The sequence below is a fragment of the Synchiropus splendidus genome, chromosome 1, assembly GCF_027744825.2.
Source record: "Synchiropus splendidus isolate RoL2022-P1 chromosome 1, RoL_Sspl_1.0, whole genome shotgun sequence".
In the NCBI taxonomy this organism is placed as follows: Eukaryota; Metazoa; Chordata; class Actinopteri; order Syngnathiformes; family Callionymidae; genus Synchiropus; species Synchiropus splendidus.
The window spans coordinates 6,295,547-6,310,996 of NC_071334.1; the positions used below are offsets into that span (position 1 = coordinate 6,295,547).

Consider the following 15,450-nt stretch of genomic DNA (forward strand, 5'->3'; position numbering starts at 1 on the left):
CCACCTCCCCCCACCTCTCCTCACTCATTCCTTTCTTCTCATCCTCTCTGATGTAATCCAAAGTCCTCTGCAGGAGCAGCTGCACAGCGAACCAGCCTTCCCTCTTCCCCCCTCCCTTTCTCTAAATCTCTTTCTCTCTTTTCTTCCAGAGGCATGCAAGGCGAGGGAGAGGAGGGTGATCAGACACAATTGGGGTCTTTTTCCTCCTCGGAAAAAAAAGGGGGCTATCGCTTCACATCTCCTTCTGCCCTCTACTGTACTGTGATGTAGGTGGTCGGTCGGGTGTGCGGGCGAAGTGTCTTGGCAAAGCAGAATAGGCTGCAAAAAGGGAAAAGCACTCATAAATACCACAGCTTGACGTCACATTTAGACAGTGGCAGTGTACACAGTGAACAGTGACTTCATCTGCAGACCCTCGCACTTGGTCCGACGCACGACCCTCAACAGTTTTCACAAAACTCCTGAAGGTCAAAGCCCCGGGACGCAGCCTCGGCCGGGCCGAAATTCCTGCTGGCGTCCGCCAGGAGAGGCCCCGGAGTCATCGACACCTCTGGTTAGGTCCACTGTGCCACTCTTCCACTCCACCTAGTGTCGCTCTGTGAAGGTTGAGGCTGAATGTCCAGAGCTGGTTTCAAACGTGAGGTCATTTATGGGTCCAGAATAGAGTGAATTACATTAAAGTCAATGCAGATGTGCGTCTCACGTACCACAGTGTATCACGCCTGAGGATTTGATGGAACAAAGTGAGAGTCTTTTGTGTCATGATGTGAAGACTTTTGATTCTAAACTGAGATATAGTGATTATTTTAAATGTATCACCCAGGACGAGCAGAGCAATGTCACTCTTTCATTTGATTACCAATAACAACAACATCCAAAATGGACTTCCTGGAAAACCAGTCCAGACTGACTGATGGTGCCGCTGACACCAAACTGAATTATGGCATAAGGTCAAAGTGAATCTGAAGGGTAGGATTAGACGGTACAGTACCCAAATCTGTGATGATGAAGATCCTTCTAAAATTCTTTAAAAAAAGACAATAAATAAATAAAAAGGCCTTGAGCCCTGCATCAATGGAGATTATCTAGACAGAGATTGTCTTAAAGAACGGAAGTTCTCCCCCAACTCAGAGAGGCACGCTGAGAGGGAAGAGTGGTAGTTGCCTCAGATACAAGCAGCTGGTTGCACATCCTTCCTGCACTGCTGTTTGAGCTCTGAATTACTGCTCTTTTTCTATTTGTTTTTGTTTTGTGTCAGCTAAGAGTAAGATCATGGTGTGCTTTTATCAAGACACGTTGGAAATGGCTTTCCCCAGCCTCTCCCCCTAAACCTAACCATCCAAAACACATGGCTCACCTGAACCAGGACTCTGAACCAAACTGAAACCCAACTAAAATGACCAGTTATTTTGAAGTCTTCATCCTCAAACTGAGGTTTAGACTTGTGAGGACCTGTTCTTGCCGTTCTGATGGGATAGATGGTTCGATAGAGACATGTCCACCCAAGTGACCCTGTAAGCACGAGCACATGACGGCCCAGTAAACACAAATTATTGCGTTAGTCCGGCTAAGTTCGAACTTTTAAAATGCATGTAAACAGCTTAGTCCGATGACTACTGGAGAGAAATTGGAATTCCTCTTAGTCGGACTCCACGACCAGGATGATGGGGTTAATAGCTGGACTCAGCTAGCATGTAGCCAGTAGCTGGACTCAGCTAGCATGTAGCCAGTAGCTGGACTAAGCTAGCATGTAGCCAGTAGCTGGACTAAGCTAGCATGTAGCCAGTAGCTGGACTAAGCTAGCATGTAGCCAGTAGCTGGACTCAGCTAGCATGTAGCCAGTAGCTGGACTAAGCTAGCATGTAGCCAGTAGCTGGACTAAGCTAGCATGTAGCCAGTAGCTGGACTATGATGGGACCGGGTGATGTGCGGAACAGAATGTTCCAGAATCAAATAATTTTTGTGGAGTCTTTGGCTATCTTTATTTATTTTATAAAAATGATCTGTACATGAATTGCTTTTTTATCCAAATTATCTGGTGAAGATGGACAAACCTTACTACAGGAAATGACTACAGAATGTCCAGCCATATTTCCACTCGGGATTCTTCCCTGGATAGCAGAGGACTCAGGGAGGCAGGGGAATAAGAGAAGATGCAGGGTGTTGAGTTGTGTGTGAAGTCTTTTGGCCAGAGACTAAACTAGGTGAAGAGGAGAGTGCAGGCGAGGTGGAGCAGATGGAGACGACTGTGTCGGACAGTGGTGAGACCTGCCATGTTTGGTTCAGAGACAGTAGCTCTGACACCTAGGCAGGAGGCGGAGCTGGAGAGTCAGAGTGGAAGAGGCTGTGGTTTCCATTGTGAAAGACTAGGAAGCACCAGATTAGGCTGCCGTGTTGGCCAGACTCATGGGAAGGAGAGACTGGGATTATGTTGGACACGCTTGCTGTGGCAACCCCTGAGCCCCAAACAACAAACAAACAATTTACACTTACATGGTTGGACATATGGCAAATAGCCTGTTGCTGCTTTTATGTATCGACGTCTCAGTTGGAAGAATCACATTCCTTGTGTCACACATTTCTATCACTATCTGTACATATCATGTCTTACTGCGGCACTGCTGAAGGCTGGGAAGAGAATCTCCTGCCCCTCTGACTCCTGTGACCCCAGCTGCAACTGAAGGAAACCACAAGGAGCGGAAACCACTTACCTGTGTGTTCCTGTGTGTGTGTGTGTTTTAGTGAAAGGGGCCACTGGTGTTTATTTATGCCTGTCTCAGTGTCATGCCTGTGGTTACAGGGACCACAGAGGTCATACGTGGTTTGTGTGTGTGTGTGTGTGGCCATGCTTTGCCAAACTCGTGAGTGTTGGAGAGCCACCTTCTCGTGAGGACATTTTGCTTTGTGAGGACATTTTGGACTGTCCTCACAAAATTAGAGGGATAGAACATCAGTAAAAAGTAGCTTATATAAGTTTGGAAGTTTGGGTCAGAGTCCTGGTTCAGGTGAGCCATGTGTTTTGGATGGTTATGTTTATGGTGAGAGACTGGGGAAAGGGTTATGGCAATGAGAGGTGCCCACAAAAATAGCAACTAATCTGCATGTGTGAGTGTGTGTGTGGTCCTTGTATTGCTATACAATTTGCTGGACCCCACAAGGTTAAGATTCAATTTAGGGATTGAAACTTGAAAATAACTGAGTCATACTGAGTACATTTATGTTTGGTTTAGCACCTAGTTAAGGTCAACCAATTGTTTTGGATGGTTTTGGAGGCTGGGGAAGGCACTATGGCAATGAGAGGTCCCCACAAAGATGGTGTGACAGAGAGAGAGCATGCACATGTGCGTGCATGCATATGGGTGTGTGTGAAAAGACTGGTCAGTTAGAGCAGCCTTCTGTTTGTTGATACTCTTTGAGAGAAAGGTAAAACTACCGTTTCTGGGTTTGATGGATGACGTCGAACAGGGAACTGTTTTGCCCCAGAGCTCAGGCTTCACCTCCTGAAGCCCTGTGTTGGATTCTGCTTTTTTGCCTCTCGGCTCTTCTATGAGAAACCAGTCTATGTTGGGTCAGTGAGGTTGATTTTACTTCTTCCTTCTTCCTGTGTCCATTCCACTGCGCTACCTGGGGCTGGGTTCAGAAATGGCACGCGTTCTTGGTGATCCATGATACGGCACAGACTTTTCATCATCTCAATTGTTCGGCTGACTTCAGCCGTTTCATGTGTCGGAGTGAGACTGTGGCTCAAGTCATTTCTACCAACTGATTGTCACGTTTACCACACAGTTATTCAAAAAGTCTTTCCCTGCATTTTATTTGCGTTGTTTTACTTTACTTTTGCCTGAGAAAAGTACGCTTTATATTTGCTTTAAATTTTATCAAAATACTTCATTGCACATTCCAAACACAAATTGATGTTTTTTGTGTGATTCAGGGTCCAATGACTAAATATAATAACTGTACATTTACACAGCTCCAATGTCACATCTCCTCGATGATGTCACTTCCTCCTCTTGTCCATTGCCTATGGAATCTGTCCGTCCAATCTCACCAACAGCCTGGAACCAGTATTGCTTCTTCCATTTATCGACGTTCCTTCTAGTCAGTCGAAAGGACGTGAATGAAACTAGATCGCGACATGCACAATTTGACCTCACAGTCCCGGGGTCATCCCTGCTGGTGTACGCTTTTCAGGACCCAAACCTTTCCACCACCACATCTTCAACCCTTCCTCCCCTTTAGCCAGCGACGGAGACGAGCGTCTGTTCATCATGTCGCAGTCCCTGCATAAACTCTGGTCAGCACCCCCATAACTACCAACCCCCTCTCTTGACTCCGGGACGTGGACCCCTGACCTCTGAGGTTCAGCTAAGGCCCAAGCGCTGGTCCAGACTGTCCTGAGATAATGAGCTTTCTCTAGCTTAGCTTAGCTGGGATGACTAGCAAAGACCAGCATTAGCGCAGATCTGGGTCGGACTTCGGTCTTAAAGGTGTTCTGCGCAATGACAGTAATCCCTGCTTCAGCAGGATGACCACAAATGTGCCAACAAAAACATCATCCCTGTTAAATCCACTTAGCCGTGCTTACTGACGACACGCTGGCCCGTGATTGGTCCTTCACGTTCATGTTACGGTCCAACAGCCACAAGTTAGTGTGACATCACAACCTGACCCAACTGAATTTGTTCGGAAGTGCTGGTTGAAAACATTCTTTGCCTGTAGGTCGAAACCATAGACACCACCTTGAGCCTTTCAGACTGAGAGCAGGATCCATTTTGCTCAGACGCCTTGGATCTGAACAGAAATAAATGAGGTTTTGGCCCTGGACTTAAGCCATTTTGGATTCTGGGGTGTGATATTTTGCCCGACTCCACTCGGCACAGTGCACTGGACATAGTGGTTGGATCTGTCAATGGCGAGAAGCTAATCTGTTGTATCAGTAATTGGAAAAAAGCAATAAAACCCACCATTATGTTGGGTAACGCTGGAGTTTCAGAGTGAAATATGGGGCCACACTGACCAGCGATGGACAGCTAAACCACGTGCTGGACTCTAGATTGAGACAGTTTCCTTGCGACATCACGCTGCAACAGACATGGAACTCTCCTGCTGACTTGAGTTGAAATAGTGAACTAGGTGGCGCACTAGAAGGACTGACCATTGGACTAGACTAGCTATGCCACTAGCTATGCCACTAGCTGTGCGATTGTCAGAGGTTTTCAGAATGACTTTTGATTCGATGCTTACTCTTATGATGCGTTTCTTGCGTGTCCTAGTTCACCACACTGTTCTGTTGTCCTATTTTCACTTGTGTGTTTATGGTAGTTTTATGACATTTTATCTTTGATTTCACACGTCAGGCCTTCAACTGCTGGAGTCTTAAGTTCATCAGCTCGCTCCCTCCACCCACGCTCAAAAACTTGATGATATGATAAGGAACAAGCGGTTCAATTTTGGGGCTGAGCCGGTTCCACAGGAATCCACAGCAAGTGATTCTTTACTGTGGACTCGACGCGCACATCGCTCCCACGCTAAGCTAAGCTAATGGCTGCCTCATGTCACTGCAGTGCTGGGGTTAGTTGAACAGACTTGAAACATGTTTCTGGTGTTTTTATTCTCTCCTTGAACGTTGCACTAAAGTCAGAGCTCACGTAAGATCTGTGTTGGCGGTGACTGCTGTCTTGCTAACTTGCTCTGAGCGAGAAGCAAGTCTTAAGATAAAATATAAAGTTTGATCATTTGTTACAACTTTAGTTTGTTTTTAACGTGTTTAGTTTATGTGTGGACAGAAACACACTTTGGAAGTGATGTCATTTGCGTGTTAAAATTCAACAAACACACATGTCCAGTGTGAAGCTTAACTGGTGCAAAGACTCGGAGATGGCGTCTCTAGAATTTACATCTGCTTCATTCACAGCCAGTCAACTGAATGAACTGAACATGCGGCCTCTTCCTCACGTTGCCCGTCCTCCGCTCGTTCTGCTTAATGGCCACCAGGGGTCGCTAGTGCTTCAAGTGTGAACAGATCGCTTCATATGTTTGTCTCCAGCAGACATCTTTTTTTCTTTTTCTATGTCTTGCGTAAATATTAATGTATTTAGCAGGTTTAATAGAAATGTATTCATGAACAGTTGCAGTGAAAACTAGATGCTGGAGGCCTCACTCCCTGCGCAGGACTTTGCTGCCCCCCTCCGGTGAACTCGGCTCAACACACCTTGAAGTTTTTTTGGGATTGATTGGTTTTCAAACTTTTTATGTTGCCTTTTTGTGTGTTGAGCGCTTTGTTTTGGTTGATCTACTTTTTTAAAAAAACTAATTTTGAAACACATCCCAATATTGCCGAGTCACAAACAGGAAACTTGCGTCAGAACAGACGGAGCTGTTACATTCTACAATGACAAGGGGCTAATGTTGTTAGCATCAACGTGTGAACGTCCATCTGCTTTCGAAGGTTTCCCTCCAGTTTTGCAGATCAGTGGATTAGTAGTGAACCCGATCTGTTGAGCTCTAAATTCAAGCTGTTTGTTTGTTTGTTTTGAAGCAACCTAGAGATATTCAAAGGTCTCAGAGGCCAAAACCTGGTGGTGGCTGGATTTAGCCAACGTGGCCTTGTGCGCTCCTTATTTTGGGCACTGTGGGCAGATGATTACCATTGAATATCCCCATTTTGAATGTGCTTCATGATCACATGACCACAGAGGTTTTGCGTATTATGCCGGGCATATTCTCTGAATTTATACTGATGACTGATGTTGTGCTGTTGCATCTTTAAGCGCCTTCAACAGATTCAGATGTGGCTGCTGGCGTGTGTGTGTGCGTGCGTGTGTGTGTTTATGTCATGTTTTATCCCTCCTGACCTTGCTTAACCTGAAATCCAATCAGATTTGTGCACCGACTGGAAGGCCTGTCAGTTATGTCAGCTTCGGCTCAATACTGACTCCACTGCCAGATGTCCATAATGCCATCTGCCTCCTAAACTCTCTCTCTCTCTCTCTCTCTCTCTCTGGAGCATTATCCCCTCTGCAATAGACAGGGATTCTGTTTGACTGACAAACACACAAAGAAATCATTTGCCAGTCAGCATTTCACTCTGACTTTACAGTCTGGATTTCCCCTGAAAAGAGGATGAATCACTCCATCCTTCAGCCTCATTGTCTCTGGGAAAACTAAACACCAAAATTCATCCAGAACAACCTATATACGCCTGTATATAACCCCCCATAGTACTAATGGTCTGGCCTGGATTTCCACTGTTTCAATTTTTATTTTTTGTAACTACGGGAGACTCAGTAATGTCTGACAAAATGCAAACCTGCTGTTGTGCTGAGAGTCAGTTGCAGGCCAAAGTGCTTCAGTGAACTGAGCAGTGAGGTCACACTTGTGTCCCCAGTCAAACATGCATGTGCCAACAATTTCAGGCTTGTAATCCAAGAATTGTGTCTTTTATTATGTCAAGATGCGACACTTTTACATAAAATTCCACAATGACAGATCATGTTACTGCTCATCTCTGTCTCCTCCTCCTTTTGTCCCCAACTTTGAGCTCCCTGGTCCCTAGTAATGGCAGCTGAGGCTTCATGAAACAGTATGGCAGGGTTGATGAAACAGCGTCCTCATGTTCAGAGGCCACTAGGTGGCGCTCTTGGTTTAGAAATGATGTGAGGTTTCATTGAATGAGTGGTTCAAGTCCAAACATTCTACAGAAGACAGCGCTACCTGGTGGCCTCTGAAAACCAAGACACTGTTTCATCAACTCTTCAACCCACGTTTGACACCCTATACACCACGGCGAGCCACACTACTGTCCTCGGGAGCTTCCCTTTCACGCTAGCTAGTACCCTTCTGTCACCCCTGACAGTGGCCTCCACCTGGTCCGACCTGCCTTCACCCTCCCTCGATGTGCGTCCACAACAGGTCAGTCTTGTGATATACCAACTGAAAACTGTGCCACAAAACAAGCTGGGAGTGCACTGTGACTTTGTCAGAATGAAACGTTATACACACGGTGTTGCATTAGACGACAGTTAAAACCAAGACAGACATTCAGATGAAGACGTTCCACAGTGAGAGACAGAAACGGATGTCACAACTGAAAAAGAGCTGCCACTATTCATCTCCCAGCAACGATAGTAACAATTTTGTCCAATAAAACACATGAATCAAACAAACCATGAGGTTCTCATCTGCTCCTCTTCCATGAACGTGTGCTGACTCAGCAACAGCTCAGTGACTGAAGACTGAGCTTCTTCTTCATCATCTTCTTCTTCTTCTTCTTCTACTTGTCAAAGTGCAGCCGTGCTTCAGTCAAAAATCATCTGGCACCTCCGGCACGTATCTTTCCACTGTCACATCACGGAGCTGCAATTTCACCAGTGTGGAACAGATGCAAAAGAACTCAGCAAACTGTTTACACAGCAAGAAAAAGACGGTTGGAGAGAACGTGCTGATGGAAGCTTGGTTGACCAGGAGCCTCAGTCCCAGCCTCAGTGATCATCTGATGGAAGCACAGTACGAATGGACAACAGCAGGTGGGTGTTCTCTGCATGAAGGGAGGGGTCAGGACTGTCGGTGGCTTGCTATCTTCATCCCAGCGACTTGTCCTCCACCCGCCCTCCTCAGCCGAACTGTTGCATCTGTCTCAGGTCTGTGTGTCTGGTGTAGTGAGTGAGGAGGTGTGGACTGGGCTTGGAGGTCTTCAGTGTCTTCAGTGGGCCAACAGCGAGGACAGGACCTCGTACTGGACCAGGAGCGTGACGCAGAGGACAGGCCAGTGGACTGCTTTGCTACCTTGAAGACCGGGACAGAGGAGTCAGAGTTAGTGAGGCTGCATCCTTCATCATCATCACAACCTTCTTCAAGTGTCCCTCACGACCTTTGCTTAAATCTGCTCTTCTGTTTAAAATGGCTTTCCTCCACCACGCCGCTCATTTCCAACCTTTATCCTGATATTATTGCCCTACATTTATCCTGCATAGTTCAACTCCACTTTTAATACTTTAAATATCTTTGATGGCAATGAGCTCAGTGGGACAGTAGGTGGCAGTAGCTTGCTTAGACAACAGGCTGTGCAGCATGAAAAAGAAAGTCAAACTGAAAATAAACTGAAGCTCTAGGAACCACTAGTCAAAATTGCGGGGGTTTGGAGTCCCGGCCTGGAGACAAAAACACAGCAGCAGCAGGGATGGCTGTCCCCACCAGGGATCACTGCTCATCTTACCAGCTGTGTGGTGCCACTGAAGGATGGCTGAGGTCCCCGTTGGTGATGGTGCGGAGGACTTTGCAACCCAGGCTGTGGAGGATAAGCCTGAGGCGAGGAGGCCTGGCTGCGTCAGTCGCGGGACCAGATACTTCCCTTGTCCTGACCTCTGACCGTCTGCCAGGGCCTGGCACGGCTCCGACGTCCCCCTCCCCGCCCCGGCGCTCCCAGGCACTGTGTTGGCGTTCCTCGAAGGCCAGCGGTTCTGGATGTGCGAGACGGCCTCCTCAGCCACCATGTCCTTGCCCGCAGAGACGTGCAGCGCCGCGTGGACGGTGAATTCCTGAGTCTCGCTGGCCCACAGGTCGGACACCCTGCATTCATACACCCCCTCGTCCTCTTTCTTCACTCTGGACAGGCTCAGGCGGTGAGAGATGGCGTTGCCCTGCACCCGCACCGTCTGCAGGGGGATGGGGGGAGCATATGGAAGCCAGTCATCTTTGAATTATTGTTGGATGGACACAGATCAAATCAGATGACTTAGCATGAGCAAGGGGAATCGCTCAGGATCACAGAGTTCATTGTTGTGCATTTAGTTTCATGACGTTGAGCAGTTTCACGCTCTGTAAACAGACTCACGTTCTGGTCCTGGAAGTGAGTCAGTGACAAGGTAGCGTCTTTTATTAGCACAGAAGTTGTTTGTGATTTGAAGTCAAGACGTGATCTGACTAACAAATCTGTTTTGGCATTTTGTCACATCTGGTTTGAGTTGAACAGTTTTGACCAGTGAGTCACTCGCTTCATTTACATGTCTGCGTGTGTGTGTGTGTGTGTGTGTGTGTGTGTGTGTGTGTGTGTGTGTGTTAGCCCTGCACAGGAGAACACAACATCATGGGCTGAATCTGACCCACCAAGTCAAGAAGGACTGAAAATATTTGTATTTTCATTGTTATTAGTGGTGGGACTTAAATGAGTAATTATAATTAATTAAGTACACTACTAACATTATTACGATGAATTAGAAAGAAAAAGAAAAAATATATTTAATTTACAACAACAAACATGGAGGAATCCCTGAACAAAAGCATCTGTTTGCTTGAGAGAGAGAGAGAGAGAGAGAGAGAGCGATACGGATATAAAGGCTTCTACCACACTGAAAAAAAGAAATAATATTGGCACAAACAAATTATATTGAGTAATAAAATTATATATATATATTATTTATTTATTTTGTGCCAACTTTATTTATTATTATTTATGTTATGTGTGTGTGTCAAGATACTTACGCTTATTTTTGTGGCTTCTCTTGGAATAATCTGCAAAAGAAAAGTGGGGGAATAGTCATCAATGACTTCATAGGGAGTGAATACGTCAAGATGATGAGCGCAGTCAACTGGGTGTGGTGGGAGGTATCGCTCGCAGCTGCCATAAGAACATAAGAACATCAGCCATACATGTGCTTCTCGTCTCACCCCTGTGCACTCTAAACCCGGCCGGACGTTGAAATGCGCTTATAGACGGCAGAGAGCTGCAGATGTGATTGTCCCTGATCGCTCTGGCGGCTGGAAGGGACACAGATTAGTCGCGCTGAAGGTTAAAGTAAGTCCTGCTGTATCCCATCACAACATCCCAGCGTGGGACGGCAGGCTGATCTGCATCTGGGAGTCACAGCCTCCTAATCTTAGTGCAACACCTGCTTCTGCCGCTACAGAAGAGAAAGGGACGCTGATGCCAGAAGTGTGTGGAGCGGCAAGTCCTTTCAAAAACACATGATAAAAACGCTCTTAACACGCTGTGACCAGTCAAAGAAAATGTACTATGTTCCCTAAACATAAAAATCTGTCAAGCCTTCAGCATCCAGCCTTGTTGGTACCTGGGTCCCGTGGTCAGGGGAGCTGATCTGCTGCTCAGCCACTTCATCCTTCAGGTACCACCACTGGATCTCCAGAGACACGTGCGCAGCGCTGGAGGCCTGGAATGCACAGGGCATCTCCACATCCTCTCCCTCGCCAACACTCACGTCTTTAGGGATCTCAGTGAACACGGCTTCGCAGGTGGAAAAACAGGGAGGTCACATGGGTCCATGGAGAATGGCAGTCCTGACAATAATACACACATGAGTGCGGGGAGGATGGACCCCACATTCACTCACCGGCCATTGACAAGATGACGTGCAGAGTCAAGTTGTTCAAGAGGCAGTAGAGAGCCGCTTTCTCCATGTCACAGCAAAGGCTTCTCACGCGCGGGACATTTGACCTAGATGGAGAGCGTCAAGTTAAATCCCGAGGAGCGGCGAGGCAACACGAAGAGTCCAGCACTGATCCCCATCCCCTCGAATCCAACAGGTTTGCCACAATATCCGGAGCCTCAGACGGAATATTCCGGTGACTTGAACACTTCCAGCGCGAACTTTGAGTGAAGCGGAAACAACCTGCTCTTTGTTGTTATCAACCCAGTCGGGCAGCGCACGGACGCACTCGCTGACTGCGCTTCAGGACCCATTATATAACCGCTCTTCTGTTCGCACAAAGCCACGGTGAAGAGGGAGAAGACGGAGAAAGAATCCTTGCGAGCGTAAAAAAAAAAAAAAAAAAAAAAACAGATGCTGGAGTCAGAGCCGCGTCCGAGTCTTCCCGCTTCTCCTCCTGCTGTCAGTCAGCTGCGGGCGCACGCGGGCGGGGGCGAGGGGGGGCACGCGCATCGTCTCATTACGCACGACCTCTCACTCTCACATACGGAAGCCTGTATGGGGCTGATGAGATCGCGCAAGTGCACGTGAAAAATGGAGCAACTCTCCGTAGAAATCAGACACACATATTCTGGTATTGACCTTTTGTGAAACACAAGTCACAACAAGTTTGTGTCATGGAACAGTTAACAGCACAGCTACAGTTGAAGACTCCAGTCTGTGAGAGAAGATGGGGACCAGTCTATATATATATAGACTGGGGACCAGTCTATATATATATATATATATATATATATATAGACTGGTATATATATATATATATATATATATATATATATATATATATATATATATATATATATATATATATATATATATATATATATATATATATATATATATATATGTATATATGTATATATATATATATATATATATATATATATATATATATATATATATATATATATATATATATATGTATATATATATGTATATATATATGTACTACTGACCATCTTCCAGACAAGTCGAGACAGATATTGTCCAATATATATCAGTTTTAAAACTGAAAAGATCAATGATATTTATACCATTGTGTCAGGAAGTTTGGACAAACAATCATAAGGACTGGATGCCATGATTTATCAAATTATAGTTCCTTTTGCTTCAAGCAGGTGCAACAGGAAGTGAAGACACAGACAACTGAACAGTTGCACTCTGCACCATCGTCAGAAATACAGTGCAACTGACAAATACAGTTCACTGCAGACCGAAATCACGGAGGCGGTTATTGCCACAGGATAAATCTAGTTTATTGAAAATAGACAGGACAGGAATGCACATGAAACACCTAATAATATAACACTAAGAGGGATTTTATTACTATGAAATTATTATTGTATTTTCTGTACTAGCAACTGAGTCGTTCTCCAATCCAGTAGATGGCGCTAGTGCACCTTCAAGTTGGTTGTAAACCAAATTCCTCAGGAAGAATCCTCCGAGTCCTCAGGGGGCGACAGAGACCCAGAAAGCGAAACACCCGCTCCGAAGACGGTCGGAACGCAAGGTCGAGCCGGTGAAGCCGACGAAATGATGTCCCTCGCTGCGAGGTCGGGGGCTTTCTCCCCGTATCTTCAGGCCACGGCGTATACCGTCGCCGGTCCGCTGAAAGCTCTGGTGCCCGGTGTCGTCGTCAAGGGGGAAAAGATCGTGTTAAGCCCGAAGACGCCGATCTTGTGTCGCGAGTCCCTGAGCGGCCAGAGCCCGAGGACCGGGCCTGCGGTGACTGTGGGCATTAACGGTGAGCCTGTTGTCCCGAGCAGAAAGTGTGACTGTGTGTCCGTTTTCTGTGTTCGACCACGGCGAGGCATATGGTCCAGTGAGTCTCTGGTTTGCGTCAACAAAGACGAAGCAGCTGTATCGATTCGTTAGCAACAACATGCTAACGTAATGCTAACAAGTCAGTAAGGTCAACCCGACCGCTGTTAAATGCTCTCAGTCAGAAGAAATCCGTTTGAATTCATACCTAATTTAAACATACAAACATATATTTATTTTATATCCATGTAGACATATATTTCTGCCCTTAGTTTTAAAGGGAGTCCGTCTATGGGACCGGATGAAGTTTCGATTCATGGTGCCGATGTGATGACGCACGTTACAGTAGTGCAGTTCAAAACAAACTCGACAAAAATTCAAACTCGAATTTACGATCACAGTTGTTCGAGTTAACTGCTTTATTAAACGTACTTCTGGCAGGATATTCACAGGCCATTGCAAGGTTCTTTTTCGCTCATGTAGGTGTCAAATGACATTTTGTCTGTTTAATATTCAATTATTTCTGAAGTATTTGCTACATTTTGCCGTCAAAATTTCACGTGTCCTGTGAAAATTATGGATGCGGAGGGGATATAAATTGTAGTGTCCATGTTTACTGTGACAATTGTGGAAAATAATATAAAAAATCATCAGAAAAGCAAAGGGAAGTATTCTGTCGGGCAGGTGTCCAGGGAGGGCTTCACCTCCGCTGGTCTCCAGGACCCGTGTGACTGTGTGAGAAAGTAATAAGAATTGACATGTGGATATTTTTTTAACTCTAGCTGGCACTAACAGACAGCAGCACGTCACTCTTGTGTCAGTTTCTCTGCACTGTCTCCACTGTAGAATCCCTCTTAAGGTCATATGAATGACTTTGAAAGCATGTCTTGGCCTGGTCCCTGACAGCATGGTAGAACTGCTGACCCTCTAGCAGCCAGCCAGGACCCTTGGGTGGGTCTTTGCTAGTTGTCCCTGCTAAAAAGTCACTTTTACAGACTCTCATTTATCTAATATTTTCTGTTTTCTTAGTGGTCCGTCACTGTTCTTTGTAAACAGTGTCCTAAAAAGTGCTAAATAAATAATGCTTTATTATTATTATTCGGTTTTAGTTTTGTGGCTATGTGATTATTGTTTTTAATGAGGCTCTGTGGGTGTTTGTGTATTGTTGTGCCAGAACTCTTGTCAGCTGTTTAGATCTAAGAGTCGAACCTGTCGTGTCTCCTGTGTGTGCAGTGGCTGCAGGAGTGCGTTTCGCCCACACGGACATCAAAGTGCCAGACTTTTCCGACTACCGACGTCCGGATGTTCAGGATGCAAACAAGTCCTCGCAGGACAGCAGCGAGGCCAGACGGACTTTCTCGTACCTCCTCACAGGCGCCACGACAGTGGTGGGAGTGTACGCCGCCAAGACGGTGGTCACTCAGTTTCTGTCCTCCATGAGCGCTTCGGCCGACGTCCTGGCTCTGTCCAAGATCGAGATCAAGCTGAGCGACATCCCCGAGGGCAAAAACATGACCTTCAAATGGAGAGGGAAGCCGCTGTTCGTCCGCCATCGCACAGAGAAGGAGATCGCTGCGGAGGAGGCAGTCAACCTCGCCGAGTTGCGAGACCCCCAGCACGACAAGGACCGCGTGGTCAACCCCAGCTGGGTCATCGTTCTGGGCGTCTGCACCCACCTCGGCTGCGTGCCCATCGCCAACGCCGGCGACTACGGAGGCTACTACTGCCCCTGCCACGGCTCCCACTACGATGCTTCTGGACGGATCCGCAAAGGACCCGCCCCGCTGAACCTGGAGGTCCCTTACTACGAGTTTCCTGATGACGACACTGTGATTGTCGGGTGAATGACCAACCTCCAGACTGAGTCTCAGCTGTAGAATGAAGTCTGAAGCTCAGAAGCACTGACGCTGCTGTGTTTCTGCCTCAGACTCGTGTGTCCTTTTATTCACATCGATCAACTGGACACGGCTGATATTTAACTTCCTCCAGAACTGTTTGTCTGACATGGATATGAATAAAAATAACTTTAAAAAAAGATTGCACATTAGTTTCCTGCCTTCACTTAAGTGTACTATTAATGTAAGTCGTGACCTTTTTTACATCAGTATAATATAAATCACTACTTTTTTTTTTTTTTTTTTTGCCAAGGGCTGTCCAGATTCTCAGATAGCTAAGTTGAGGAACAAGATGGAGTATCTTCCTCAGTTTTGAGATTTGTCGGCACCTGCCTCAGGACTGAGAAATA

The 15,450-nt window shown here is 46.3% G+C and overlaps 2 protein-coding genes across 2 annotated transcripts; one reads left to right on the top strand and one right to left on the bottom strand.

Annotated features, from left to right (window-relative positions):
• Positions 1-7,210: 7,210 nt before the first annotated feature.
• On the bottom strand, positions 7,211-11,835 carry vstm2b (V-set and transmembrane domain containing 2B). Its single transcript, XM_053881428.1, has 5 exons — positions 11,349-11,835; positions 11,070-11,242; positions 10,483-10,512; positions 9,218-9,656; positions 7,211-8,787 (listed from the first exon to the last, which is right to left on the bottom strand). The coding sequence occupies exons 1-5, from the start codon at positions 11,413-11,415 to the stop codon at positions 8,705-8,707; spliced, it is 792 nt and encodes a 263-aa protein (XP_053737403.1). The 5' UTR covers positions 11,416-11,835; the 3' UTR covers positions 7,211-8,704.
• Positions 11,836-12,899: 1,064 nt separating this feature from the next.
• LOC128771797 (cytochrome b-c1 complex subunit Rieske, mitochondrial) lies at positions 12,900-15,243 on the top strand. The gene is made up of 2 exons (XM_053887559.1): positions 12,900-13,188; positions 14,439-15,243. The coding sequence occupies exons 1-2, from the start codon at positions 12,978-12,980 to the stop codon at positions 15,047-15,049; spliced, it is 822 nt and encodes a 273-aa protein (XP_053743534.1). The 5' UTR covers positions 12,900-12,977; the 3' UTR covers positions 15,050-15,243.
• The last annotated feature ends 207 nt before the right edge of the window (positions 15,244-15,450 follow it).